The sequence below is a fragment of the Chiloscyllium punctatum genome, chromosome 6, assembly GCF_047496795.1.
Source record: "Chiloscyllium punctatum isolate Juve2018m chromosome 6, sChiPun1.3, whole genome shotgun sequence".
In the NCBI taxonomy this organism is placed as follows: Eukaryota; Metazoa; Chordata; class Chondrichthyes; order Orectolobiformes; family Hemiscylliidae; genus Chiloscyllium; species Chiloscyllium punctatum.
Window position 1 is genome coordinate 55,351,406 of NC_092744.1, and position 14,209 is coordinate 55,365,614.

General features: G+C 40.9%; 1 protein-coding gene across 2 annotated transcripts in view; it reads left to right on the forward strand.

Annotated features, from left to right (window-relative positions):
• LOC140478974 (cholinesterase-like) overlaps positions 1–14,209 on the forward strand; it is a 32,245-nt gene that overhangs the window by 9,987 nt on the left and 8,049 nt on the right. For both annotated transcript variants that reach the window (XM_072572686.1, XM_072572687.1), the window contains exon 2: positions 8,926–10,469. In XM_072572686.1, coding sequence (XP_072428787.1) covers positions 8,944–10,469 — 1,526 coding nt within the window. In that variant the 5' untranslated portion in view covers positions 8,926–8,943. The remainder of the gene's footprint in view (positions 1–8,925; positions 10,470–14,209) is intronic.

A 14,209-nucleotide genomic window follows, 5' to 3' on the forward strand; every position in this document is an offset into this window, starting at 1 on the left:
GGACATGTGTAATGCTTTTTTTTCTTTAAAGGACACAGGATTTGAAAAAGCTTGTTAGCTGTAAACTCTCAGTTGGAGTTCCATAGCAGCTATCTCAGCCTCACACTTCACAACCACATTGGGGATTGTGACCGACAGTTTGGGAAGCCCTAACTTTACATTCAAAATGAGTGAGCTTCATTCAGTGTATATCATGCACTGATCTATGTAGCTGGCAGACTGATAAATTGGTATATTGTTACTTGACACATGTCTGCAATGCAACAATGAACGTGGCACCTTGACGTATATATTTGCATCACAATTTTTTTCCTAGCTCGACAAATAATATAGCAATGTAACAGGAAAGAATGAGTGGGCTGAAGATTTCCCAGTAAAACTTGAGACTAGTAAAAGGAGTCAATCTCCATCACAATTTGGTGAGTCAGCACATACTGCCTGAGATTTGCTGCTAAGATTTCTGTAGCTTGGGCCTCCCCCTCACATTATTGTTAACTTCACTTTGTAGTGCTGATGATGCCAATGAGACACGACTTTTGATGTTAATAGACCTCCCCCTGCTGTTTATAGTTATTTGATGACACCCAAATGTTCATGCATAATGCAAATGTAGAGATTTTGAAACATATGATAAAACATTATTCCATTAATCCCAAAAATTTATTTCGCAGTTATGCAAGTATATAGTACCCAAAACACCCTTTGTACCATGCTCACACAAGAGAATAATCATTTTCTCTTATATCTTGACACGTTTAATTTAATGATGATTTCAACTCCCAGTCTAGCAAATCTGATGGCCTTTTTCCTGGAGCTTTCATTAGCCTGAGTTTGAACATACTTAGCTTCAAATATTCTCTTTCAAGTTTTATCCAAACACTTCTGGTGTGGGGTTTGGATTAGTTTCCCTACAGTATCAAAACAGGCCCTTTGGCCCAACAAGTCCACATGACTCTCTGAAGAGCACCCAACCTGATGCATTCCCCCACCCTACATTTACTAATGGGCGGCACGGTGGCACAGTGGTTAGTACTGCTGCCTCACAACGGCAGAGACCCGGGTTCAATTCCCGCCTCAGGTGACTGACTATGTGGAGTTTGTACATTCTCCCCCTGTCTGCGTGGGTTTCCTCCCACAGTCCAAAAATGTGCAGGTTAGGTGAATTGGCCATGCTAAATTGCCCGTAGTGTTAGGTGAAGGGGTAAATGTAGGGGAATGGTTCTGGGTGGGTTGCGGGTCGGTGTGAACTTGTTGGGCCAAAGGGCCTGTTTCCACACTGTAAGTAATCTAATCTACTCCTGACTAATGCACGTAACACTATGGGCAACTTAGCAATGCCAATTCACCTAACTTGCACAGCCTTGGATTGTGGGAGGAAACCCACGCAGACAAGGGGAAAATGCAAACTCCACATAGACAGTCGTCCGAGGCGTGAATCGAACCCGGATCTCTGGCACTGTAAGGCAGCAGTGCTTACCACTGAGACACCGAAGCTGCTTACTAAAATATTATTAAACTCCTTTTTCTAAAATAACCTCTTTTTTTTCTGTATTCAGGACACTGCTTTATACATCCATTTGAAGATCTGTACCAAAACAGAAAGTACAAAAACGTATTTTCAGCTATTTGTGTCTCCCTGAAGCTTAAAATGAAACAAGTACTGAGCCAGAAAAGAGCCCTTACATCATCAATTCAAAATTCAAACATAAACTTAAAATAAATGATGATATACCACACACTGTACATTACATCTGAGATAGCTTTGATCGCTGTGATTTTGGACAACTGTAAAATAATCTTCTCAGAGACTGTATTGTCTTGTGCGTAAATGATCCCACCGTGAGAAGAGAAACTTACTTTCAAGAAAATGATCAACGTGTAGAAACTCTGAGGTTGTCAGTCATCAGCTAAAGAATATTAATGGGAGAATGGATGAGGCTTTACATTATGTAGAAAGACAGTTAAGCTCTAACAAGAAAACATAGTGGAAGTAAAAGGGAAAAATATTTGCAGAAGAGCCAGCAGAATGATCAGGGCCAAACTGCAATATGTAACATGTAAATGTTGCAGAGGGTACCACACAAAAAAAAAACAGAAACATGTCAAGCATGGAGAAAGCAATATTCTAACTATAAGAAGCCAAATCATATTGCACACATTTGCATCACTAGAAGGAAGCAAAGCAAATCTATGAAGATGGCTGTTAGATTTCAGATGATGATTCTGGTGAATCTTTTCACGACATTTGCAGTTTGATACAGTCAAGTCTAAATTTGGTAAATGGTTTATGATTGTTGGAATGATGACTGTGGAAGGACAGCATCAAATGAATATGAAGTATCAGATTAACATTGATTCTTCATGCAATGTGGTAAGATTCACAGACCTGTGTGAACTAGCTAAAAATGGTGATCCAAAAATCAACACCTTGAAGGTAAGGCTGGGTAATAGAATCATACAACATGGAAACAGGCCCTTCAGCCCAACTCATCCATGCTGACCAGGTTTCCCAAACTGAACTAGCCCCATATGCCTATGTTTGGCCTATAACTCTCTCAATCTTTCCTATCTTTTTCCTGTATAAATGTATTTTAAACATAATTGTACTTCCCTTTACCACTTCCCCTGGCAGCTTGTTCCAAATACACACCATGCTTTGTGTGAAAATGTTGCCCCACAGGCCCCTTTTAAATCTTACCCCTCTTGCCTTAAACCTCTACCCTCTAGTTTTGGAGTCCTCTATCCTGGGGAAAAGGCCTTCACTAGTCACGTTATGTATACACCTCATGATTTTATAAACCTCTCCTCAGCCTCCGACGCTCTAGGGGAAAGAAATTCAAGACTATCCTGCCTCTCCTCATAACTCAACCCTTCTAATCTTAGTAACATCTTCATAAGTCTTTTATTGCATCCTTTCCAGTTGAATAACATCCTTCCTCTAGCAAGGTAACCATATGATACAAGATTACTCATCCCAAAAGGATAAACAAAATTGAGAGCTCAGTGCATCACGAAGACCAAAGATCAACTGTTCCAGATCATAGATGGTAAACATAATCCATCTCAGTTAAAACAAGCCTACATTTTGGACTGGTAATCTTATTTTATGTATACCAGAAGAGATTTGCAGCATTTTGCATGCCACTAAGCTACAGATTGCTGAACATACCCTCAAAGATTACACAGATGTTCTTACAAGTCTTCCTGGTGGATGTAATTTCAAAGGCAATGAGAGTGTGAGATCAATTCAGCATTTGTAGAAGGGTTCCAAATGCTCTCAAGTCTAGCTTTAAAGACAAAGTAGAGGAGTTGAACAAGTAGGGAATAATAAATAAAAACACCACTCTTACTGATTGGACTATCCATAGCATAGAAATAGGAAGAAAAGAACAGAAAGCTGAAAGTATCCATAGAATCAAAGGATTTCAATAAAGCTCAAAAGAGATCTCACTACCCCAAGTCAACCATTGAAGAAATGTTGCCACATTTGCCAAAGCAAAGGTCTTTACTACTCTGGATGCAAAAGATGGATAATGGGCAGTGCAGCTGAATGAAAGCAGCAGTTTACTGACGACTTCTTGACACAGTTCGGGTGATTTGAATCATGGTACTGAATACCATTTGGTATTTCCACTGCTCCAGAAGAATATTGTGATTTTCACTAAATATAAGCTACCACAAATAACCTGCTAGTTGTGGATCTGAAGATACATTGGAAGAAGCAATCGCAAACCAAGTCAACACCTGCCAGAAAGAGTTTGCCAAATGAACCTGAAGCTGAACAAGAAAAGATAATTGAGGATGACTGAAGTTAAATATGTAGATTATATACTGAAGGCGAAAGTATTTTGCAGAGATCCTGACTAGCTGAGAGTTGCATTCGTGATACCAGCCAATAGGAAAGTGATCAATAATTTATTGGATTCATAAACTAAGTTTGTTTAATACATTCGTAGGATGTGGGCATCATTGGCTGCGTTAGCATTTTATTGCCCATCCCTTCTCCTGGATACTGTCAATCTTCTTGGGTGTTGTTAAACAACATTAATCCAGGCAAGATTATGTCTAGGTTTTGGGAAGTCAGGAGCTGAGTTACTCATTCCAAAATGTTTAGGCACTGACCTACTTTTGTAGTCACAGTATTCATATAGATAATTCTTGAGTTTCTGGCCAGTGGTAACCAGAGAATGTTAATGGATTCAGTGATGGTACTCACATTGAATGTCAAGGGGCGATGATTAGATTATCTCTTGTTAGAGGTGGTGTTAGCCTAGCACATGTATGGCACAAGTGTTACTCGCCATTTGTTAGCCCAAAACTGGGAATATTCCATGTCCTGCTGCATTTAAACATAGGCTACTTCGATATCTGAGAAGTTGAGAATGATGCTGAATATTGTGCAATCATGGATGATCATTCCCACTTCTGACTTTATGATGTAGGGAAGGTCATTGATGAAGTAGTTGAAGATGGTTGGGCCTAGGACACTACCCTGCGGAATTCCTGCAGAGATGTCCTACAGCTGAGCTGACTGACCTTCAACAACCACAACCATCTTTTGTACTATTGTTCTAGTTTCAACAAGTGATACCTCATTTTTTTTTTGTATGCCAGATGCTGCTCCTTGCATGCCTTTTGGCAATCTTCGTCGAACTAGGGTTGATCCCCTGATGGGAATGGTAGAGTAGGGATATGCCAGGCTATGAGGTTGCAGACTGTGTTCAATTATAACTCAGTTACTAATGATGGCCTTAGTGATGTCCAGTCTTTAACTACTAGATCTGTTCAAAGTCTATCTCAGTTAGTGTGGTGATTATGCGATACAACATTATAAGGGGTATTCTCAATGTGAGGGGTGTCTCCACAAGATCTGTGGAGTGGTCACTCTTACTGATATTGTCATGAGCAGATCAATGAGGATGAGGTAGAGTCAGAGAGATGTACAGCACAGGAAAAAATCTCTTCAGTCCAAACCATTAATGCCAACCAGATATCTCAACCCAATCTAGTCCCACCTGCCAGCACCCAGCCCATATCCCACCAAACTCTTCCTATTCAGAGATCAAATATAATTTCCTTTTGTTAGTTCCTGCACACTTGCCTCTCACTCCATCTTGTAGCTGTGTCCATTCAGACTCAAGTAGCTTGGTGAGTAGTGTTGGTGCTGAGGCACTCTGGTGACCATTGAAGGCTCTTGTCCAGGGTACATTCGATGTGCTTGCCACCCTGGGTGCTTCCTTTAAGTGGTGTTCAATTTGGATGAGTACTGATTCATCCGTACTCATTAAGGTGTGAGTTGGTGACCATGGTGATCAGCAGGATGTTTCCTTGCACAGGTTTCACCTGATGCCTTGAGATTTCATGGGATCTGAAATCAACGTTGAGGATTCCGAGGGCAACTCCTAACTGACTATATACTACTGTGCCAACTCTGTTGGATCTATCCTGATGATGAGAATGGACATATTCAGGGCTGATGATGCCTAGTGAGCACTGCCATCTGACAAGACCCACCACCAGATGAGAATTACCCTATTGACTCTGAGCATTTGTTGATATAACTGATTTCAAGGTTCTGGTAATTTCACCTGTATAAATTAATTATTTGAGTCTTTTCAAGCAACTAACATGGGACAAATACCCACAATGTCAGAATAACTATCACTCCTTGTCCACGCCCAGCTGGAGATCAGCTTGCATTATGTAAGAACAGACCTTTCTACTTTTCCTAAACAATTTTGGTTATTGGGCCTCAGTAACTTGAAATCTTTGTAACTTTTTCTTTAACCTGCCTTTTCCCCTTTTGTTTTGTTGAGGATTGATTATATTCAAACATATATGGGGAGGTTCAAAGCTGTTTCAGCTAAATTTATTGAAAATGTCAAACTCTGCAAAAAGGAAAACATAGAAAAATCATAGTCTCAGTTTCTTATGAGTGATAGTCCAAGTTTTTACAAGTTACTATAAAACAAGAGTCCGTATCCATAAGGAAGTGAGCAAAGATGTTGAGCATATTACCATTAACTATCAAGAACTTGAGTCTGATCTTAAGAGAGGCAAGAGAAGTGCTGTAGTAGTGAGTTAAGGATTTCAGCCAATGAATTTCAAACTAAACAAGTGTTTGTGATGCATGACATCCCAGAAAGACCATAGAGAAGTTTGGAATAGATTATTCTCACAGGAACTGATTTTCTTGTCACCATTCGCTACTTTATTGCTAGTTAGACCAGATGACATCAAACACATGTAGTGAGGTTGTAGAATGACTGAAAGCAAAGCATATTCCAGATATTGTAATGAGCGTCAATGACCATAAATTCACAAAAGTTCAAATATTACTTCAATAATTAAGAAATGCAGGACAACAATATCATATCCACATTATCCAAAGTCAATTGGAAAGGCTGAAATAGCAGTATAAATCACCAAAGTGATCGTCTTTTTAAAAAAAAGTAAACCCAGGACAGATTAGTACAAGGGTGAAGGAATACTGAATGCATGGAAAGTCGTCCAGTCCAGCGACTCATGTCATCCCACACCCAACCTACACTTCCAAAAGCATACAAATAATTGACAGGTGGTACAAAATATAAAGCACATTTCCATAAGTGTTTTCAGAATAAGATATTGTGACCATACTAGTATGAATGTGACCTTGTAGTTTTTACATATGTCCACCATAAGGGTAGCATGGTGGTTCAGTGGTTAGCACTGCTGCCTCACAGTGCCAGGGATCCAAGTCGGATTCTAGCCTTGGGTGACTGCCTTGTGAGTTTGCATGTTCTTCCTGTGTCTGCATATGTTTCAAACAGGTACTTTGGTTTCCTCCCACAGTCCAAAGATGTACAGATTAAATGGATTGGTCATGTTAAATTGACCATCGTGTCCAGGGATGTTTAGGCTAGGTGGATTAGCCATGGGAAATGCAGGGTTAGGCGACTGGGTCTGGGTGGGATGCTGGTCGGAGGGTTGGTGCAGACTTAATAGGCTGAATGGTCTGCTTCCGCCATTTATGATTCTATGATAGAGGTCAGTTTTTTTTAAAATAGTGAATTTTCTAGTGACAGATGGAAAGAATTGCATGGCAGTTCAAGAATTGCATTTCAAGTTTTAAGATATTTACTAAAAGGAAATGGACTAAAATGATTATAAAGTATAAAACTACTTTCCCATTAACTAACAAAACTAAAAAAAAATGCACAACATCATCCCAGCAGATATGTTACCATGAAAGGTCAGTTCAAACATCCTGCTGACTTGATAACAGGCTCCCTTTTCCCTGTCATATAAGTACGAGTGTTGCTTCAAAGTACCACCCTGTCATCTGTGTACTCCTACTGACATCTAGCAGCAAAGTCCACATCAGTGACTCCTCTTATCTTGAATCTCCACAATTCTCATATCTTAAATAGAAAACCAGTTCAACCATTATCCTATTTGGTAGCTAACACAGAAACAATCTTCATTGATTTATTGTTGTCTTGAGATACAGTGAAAAGTGTTGTCTTGCATGTTATACAGGCAGATCATACCTTTCAAAATGCATCAAGGTAGCCGAATACTTTTTGACAGCTGCAGGGAAGTTGCAAAGAGAGAGATCAAAATTAACACTTGAGAGGTCCATTCGTAAGTTTAATAACAGTGGGGAAGATCTGTGCTAAAATCTTATCCTCTGTTTTTTATGACAACAGCTGTTTCAGTCTCTCTATCTCTCTCTGGCTGGGTCACTGGTCTGTGTCTTTGTTCAGGATGAAAACAGCTTGCCCTTTTTGTGCTAAGGTGTGAAAATTTATCATTTGATTTTTTTTATCAATTCTGGTTACAGACCATATGGGTTTGTCTTTGGGCAGAATTTAGGATGATCATCGCTCAGAATGGAAAAATGTGTAAAATGGCATTTCTACTATTTGACGAGGGCTCACTCATGCTGTATAGGTTCCTATAAATAATTAGATCATGTCTTCAAGTAGATTGAGTCAATTCTAGGGGTTTACTGAAGTAGCTGGGGAACTTCATTTGCATTTGTATATTTTGTAATTTGACACCTTGTTATATTGAATTTCTTCATTACTTCAGTGAATCATCTAATTTGAAATAAGTCTCAACAGTAGTGATAATCTTTTTTTCCAAGTTAAAGAAAGATTTTGTTGGTATTGTTAATGAAAGCAAGTAGATTTATCCTAGGAATTTTGGATTTTTTCCACTCGACTCTAGGTAATTCTACTAATGAATATCTTAATGAGTGGGCACTGTAGAACGTAGAAAAGCATAAAAATTGCTAAGTCTTCTTGCAACTTGTAGGCTGCATACTTTTCAGCTGGTTAATCTCCAGAGATATCATGTGCGCACTTGGTTTGGGGGTATGTGGGTTGAAGAGAGGTGGTAGTTGTTAACCCTTAGTCTTGGCTAATCTATGGCAAAATTCAATCAAATTAGTTAAATGGAGCTTTTGATGTGAAAAGTGCACAGGGAAAATCAACATTAGGTATGATCTCTGAGTACTGGAGCTTCATTGGGAGATTTTCAAGCTGTTAAAAGGGCGTTAGCCAAAAACATGGGAAATTTTATACTTTTTTAACATATTGGGTTACCCAAAAGTATGCTTATGTGAACTATCATCCTCTCAGTTGCATTTATCCGATTCCGCCACTGTATTGTTATCTGTTACATATTCTAAAACTTCTACATTTTAATACAAATATACCAATGATCACAATGTTGTCAAATTGATCTGTTACATGCTGCACAATAACCTCCTCTAGAATTAACATTTACAAATGCTGAATTATTAACATTAGGTAATAATGAATGGATGCAGTTAATTTAAAAGTATATTTTATAGCAACAAAATTTATATTTTGGATGCTTTTTAAGAATAAGATTAATGTAATCTTGTTGTTTTCACTTTTTTAATTTCGTTTTTAGACCTGCATACAATCAATCATGAGACTCAAAAGGAAACCAAGCTTTTTAACATGCCACACATTAGTGTTGTGGGTTCTTCTGACACTTGAGCTTCTCAGTGGTACACCAAGCGAAGAAGAGTTGGTGGTCACAACTAGTCGAGGAAAAATAAAAGGAATTCCAATAAATGTCCTTTCTGGTTCAGTCACTGCTTTTCTGGGTATACCATATGCAGAACCTCCTATCAATGAACTTCGATTTATGAAACCGGAACCTCGACATCCCTGGTCTGGGTTGTGGATTGCAAACAAATATCCAAACACATGTTACCAGTATGTAAACAACTCTTCCTCTGGTTTCTCTTGGGAGGAAATGTGGAACCCTAACACAAAACTTAGTGAGGATTGTCTGTATGTTAATGTATGGGTTCCATCACCAAGACCAAATAAGGCAGCTGTCATGGTATGGATTTTTGGTGGAGGCTTTGCTTCAGGCACCTCTTCCCTGGCAGTGTATGATGGGAGATATCTTTCTTACGTTGAAAATGTAATTGTAGTTTCTATGAACTATAGGTTAGGTGCTTTGGGTTTCCTAGCTTTACCTGGTAGCCGCAGTGTTCCTGGGAATATGGGATTATTTGATCAACGTTTAGCCCTTGAGTGGGTTCAAGAAAATATAGTAGCATTTGGAGGGAACCCCAAAAGTGTGACCTTGTTTGGAGAGAGTGCAGGTGCAGCTTCAGTACATCTGCATATCCTTTCACCAAAAAGCCATTTTCTCTTTACGAGAGCCATAATGCAAAGTGGTTCTTCAAATGCTCCTTGGGCTGTCTTAAAAGATGCTGAGGCAAAACATAGGGCAACAGTTTTGGCCAGCCGTCTTGAATGTCCTGACAATAATGAAACAGAGTTAGTGAGTTGTCTTCATGGTAAACATCCCCAAGAGATAATAGAAAAGAGTATTGCAATCTTAACAGATAGCCTTTTGCCTGGATGTGTTTTTTTACCTGTAGTTGATGGTGATTTTCTCACTGGCCTGCCAGAAGAATTAATCCAAATGGGAAACTTTAAACAAATCCAAATCTTAACAGGTGTGAACAAACATGAGGGGAGCTTCTTTTTGGTGTACGAGGTTCCTGGTTTCAAGAAAGATGCAGAAAGTCTCATCACTCGTGAAGAATTCCTGCACGGTGCAAGGATGTCTTTTCCTGAAGCTGGTGATATTGGACTAGAGGCTGTTGTTTTTCAATATACAGATTGGACAGATGAAAACAATGCAACAAAGAATCGTGATGCTTTAGTTGATCTGGCTGGAGACTACAATTTTGTATGTCCACTAATGGATTTTGTTAATAAGTTTGCTGAATGTGGAAATACTGCCTACGTTTATTTGTTTGACCATCGTGCATCAAATGCAGATTGGCCTGGGTGGATGGGAGTTATGCATGGCTATGAGATTGAATTTGTGTTTGGAATTCCTCTTGCTGAAAGGCTCAATTACACAACCGCAGAGCAGACACTCAGCAGGAAAATGATGCACTACTGGGCAAATTTTGCAAAAACTGGGTAAGCAATCAGCCTGTGTAAGCTGTGAATATATTGTTCATGCATAAGTACAATGTTGTTTCAATTGTTGCATTTTCCATCATAGCTTTTGCATTGACCTTTTTGTCTTTGTGATTGTTTTAGTATTACTTTGTAACAACACAATCATAGAGCTAAGTGGAGTTGCATGGACTTTGTTCCATTCTTCGCAGAGAATCACCTAAATCCTTTTTCTTCCCAACGTTACCTCCCATTATCTATAGGCTGCCCCTTGATGACACAGAATCATAGAGATGTACAGCACAGAAACAGACCCTTTGGTGCAACTCATCCATGCTGACTAGATATCCCAACCTAATCTAGTCCCACCTGCCAGCACCCGGCCCATATCCCTCCAAACCCTTCCTATTCATATACACATCCAGATGCCTTTTAAATGTTGTAATCGTACCAGCCTCCACCACTTTATCTAAAACGTCCCCGTTTCCGGGTATATGCAGATGATACTCATTCTCTCTCACCACTGCTTCTCTAAACCCCTCTTCTTTTTCCAAATTGTGAGACTATTTATCCAGCCTGAGTTAATGACTAAGCAGAAATCTCCAATTATTTATTTGAAAGACTGAAGCAATTGTCTTCAGTCCTTATGCAAACTCCCTCCTTTACCATCAATACTATCCCTTTTTCTGGCAACTGTCTGGGCCATGACAGAATATTGACAACCTGAGTATCATGTTTGACCCAGAGATGAGATGCTCATGATACATACAGTTACCATCTGTGCAGCATTGTGTGTCTCTGCCCCGCCTTAATTTTTCTGCGGCTAAAGCCCTCATCCATGCCCTTTAGCTTCTGGATTAGTGGTGCTAGAAGAGCACAGCAGTTCAGGCAGGATCCGAGGAGCAGTAAAATCGATGTTTCATCAGGAATAAAGGCAGAGAGCCTGAAGGGTGGAGAGATAAGCTAGAGGAGGGTGGGGGTGGGGAGAAAGTAGCATAGAGTACAATAGGTGAATGGGGGAGGGGATGAAGGTGCTAGGTCAAGGAGGAGGGTGGAGTGGATAGGTGGAAAGGAAGATAGGCAGGTAGGACAAGTCATGGGGACAGTGCTGAGCAGGAAGTTTGGAACTAGGGTGAGGTGGGGGAAGGGGAAATGAAGAAACTGTTGAAGTCCACATTGATGCCCTGGGTTTGAAGTGTTCCGAGGCGGAAAATGAGGTGTTCTTCCTCCAGGCGTCTGGTGGTGAGGGAGCGGCGGTGAAGGAGGCCCAGGACCTCCTTGTCCTCAGCAGAGTGAGAGGGGGAGTTGAAATGTTGGGCCACAGGGTGGTGTGGTTGATTGGTACGGGTGTCCCGGAGATGTTCCCTAAAGCGCTCTGCTAGGAGGCGTCCAGTCTCCCCAATGTAGAGGAGACCGCATTGGGAGCAACGGATACAATAAATGATATTGGTGGATGTGCAGGTAAAACTTTGGATGTGGAAGGCTCCTTTAGGGCCTTGGATGTAGGTGAGGGAGGAGGTGTGGGTGCAGGTTTTGCAATTCCTGCAGTAGCCGGGGAAGGTGCCAGGATGGGGGGGGTGGGTTGTAGGGGGGCGTGGACCTGAACAGGTAGTCACGGAGGGAACGGTCTTTGCAGAAGGCGGAAAGGGGTGGGGAGGGAAATATATCCCTGGTGGTGGGGTCATTTTGGAGGTGGCGGAAATGTCGGCAGATGATTTGGTTTACTTTGAGGGATATATTTCCCTCCCCACCCCTTTCCGCCTTCCGCAAAGACCATTCCCTCCGTGACTATCTGGTCAGGTCCACGCCCCCCTACAACCCACCCTCCCATCCAGGCACCTTCCCCTGCCACCGCAGGAATTGCAAAACCTGCACCCACACCTCCTCCCTCACCTCCATCCAAGGCCCTAAAGGAGCCTTCCGCATCCATCAAAGTTTTACCTGCACATCCACCAATATCATTTATTGTATCCGTTGCTCCCGATGCCGTCTCCTCTACATTGGGGAGACTGGACGCCTTCTAGCAGAGCGCTTTAGGGAACATCTCCAGGACACCCGCACCAATCAACCACACCACCCTGTGGCCCAACAATACAACTCCCCCTCCCACGTTGCTGAGGACATGGAGGTCCTGGGCCTCCTTCACCACCGCTCCCTCACCACCAGATGCCTGGAGGAAGAACGCCTCATCTTCCGCCTTGGAACACTTCAACCCCAGGGCATCAATGTGGACTTCAACAGTTTCCTCATTTCCCCTTCCCCCACCTCACCCTAGTTCCAAACTTCCAGCTCAGCACTGTCCCCATGACTTGTCCTACCTGCCTATCGTCTTTTCCACCTATCCACTCCACCCTCCTCCCTGACCTATCACCTTCATCCCCTCCCCCACTCACCTATTGTACTCCATGCTTCTTTCTCCCCATCCACACCCTCCTCTAGCTTATCTCTCCACGCTTCAGGTTCTCTGCCTTTATTCCTGGTGAAGGGCTTTTGCCCGAAACGTCGATTTTGCTGCTCCTCAGATGCTGCCTGAACTGCTGTGCTCTTCCAGCACCAATAATCCAAACTCTGTGGATAGCCCTATGTCCTCCATATTCTCATGATATTTACCAGATACCTTCTTCATCTCTCTTCAGGATCTTATAATGCACCAGAGAGTGTTATCCATTGCTAGACATTTGCCAGCTACACTGCATTATTTACCAATAACCCAATAGTTGCTTTTCTCTAAGAACTCTTCCAAATTCCATACTAACTGATTTTCGGCAGATTAGAAAAGATATTAATTTCAACCAATTGTTTTACATTCTTTGAAATAACTCTTATATAAAGTTAATGTGACACAGCTGAACATGAAGAACAATTCCTCTCTCACTTAAGCTGGAGAGATCAAATAACAGTCCCTATGACTTCCAACTACGGTTTATGACCCCTGCTACTTACATGCTATAAGTAGATTTTAAACTAAAGTTTCACTTTTAAATAAAGCTTTACTATTTCCACTCTGAACACTTTTGTTACTAATTATCTTTTCTTAATGAAAAGCATCTGTTTGAACTCCACTGATGCAGGTGAAATTCAGTACTTTACCAAGCCATTAAATGAAATTTGTTTGGATTCCACAAACAACTAGAGGACCCCTACAGCTTTGTTCTGTATTTTGTAATCTGTCTTTGTCACTCTTTGCTTAATCTTTGGATGTAACAATTTGGTTGAATTACCTACATCTGTACTAAAGTTTCAATTGTTTATCTCTCCCGGTCTTGACCTTCCCAGAACCCCGCCGCCCTCATCCTGTGGTAATGGGTGTATTTGGAGGTCGTGTTTCTACCACTTATTACTTTATCTTCCCTAATAATGCCTCTTTATTGCCTGTAAACATTTGCTCAAGGAATGCAACTTATCTTTTCACACTAATTTGTTGTTCACCTTTCTAATTCTGCAATTACCTAAGCAATTCAAAATACCATAGGATTAGACTTTTCCTTCTACTTTTTACTCAATCAAGCTAAATCACTAAATCAAGCCTTACAAAAATGCCCCTTATTAAAATGCTTATATGTTTAGAATTGCCTATTTACAGAAACCTGATTAACTTCCCTATTGTTCCCTATGGAGAATCTCATCCAGTATATCTACATGGAGACCACAAGTCTAGCTGTGAGCATTTGTCTGTAACTGTTAAACCCTTTCAGCCATCTTGTATTAGCTAAATACCCCAAGTGGCCATTTTGTCAACTTAGTCATGGGCCGCTACAACA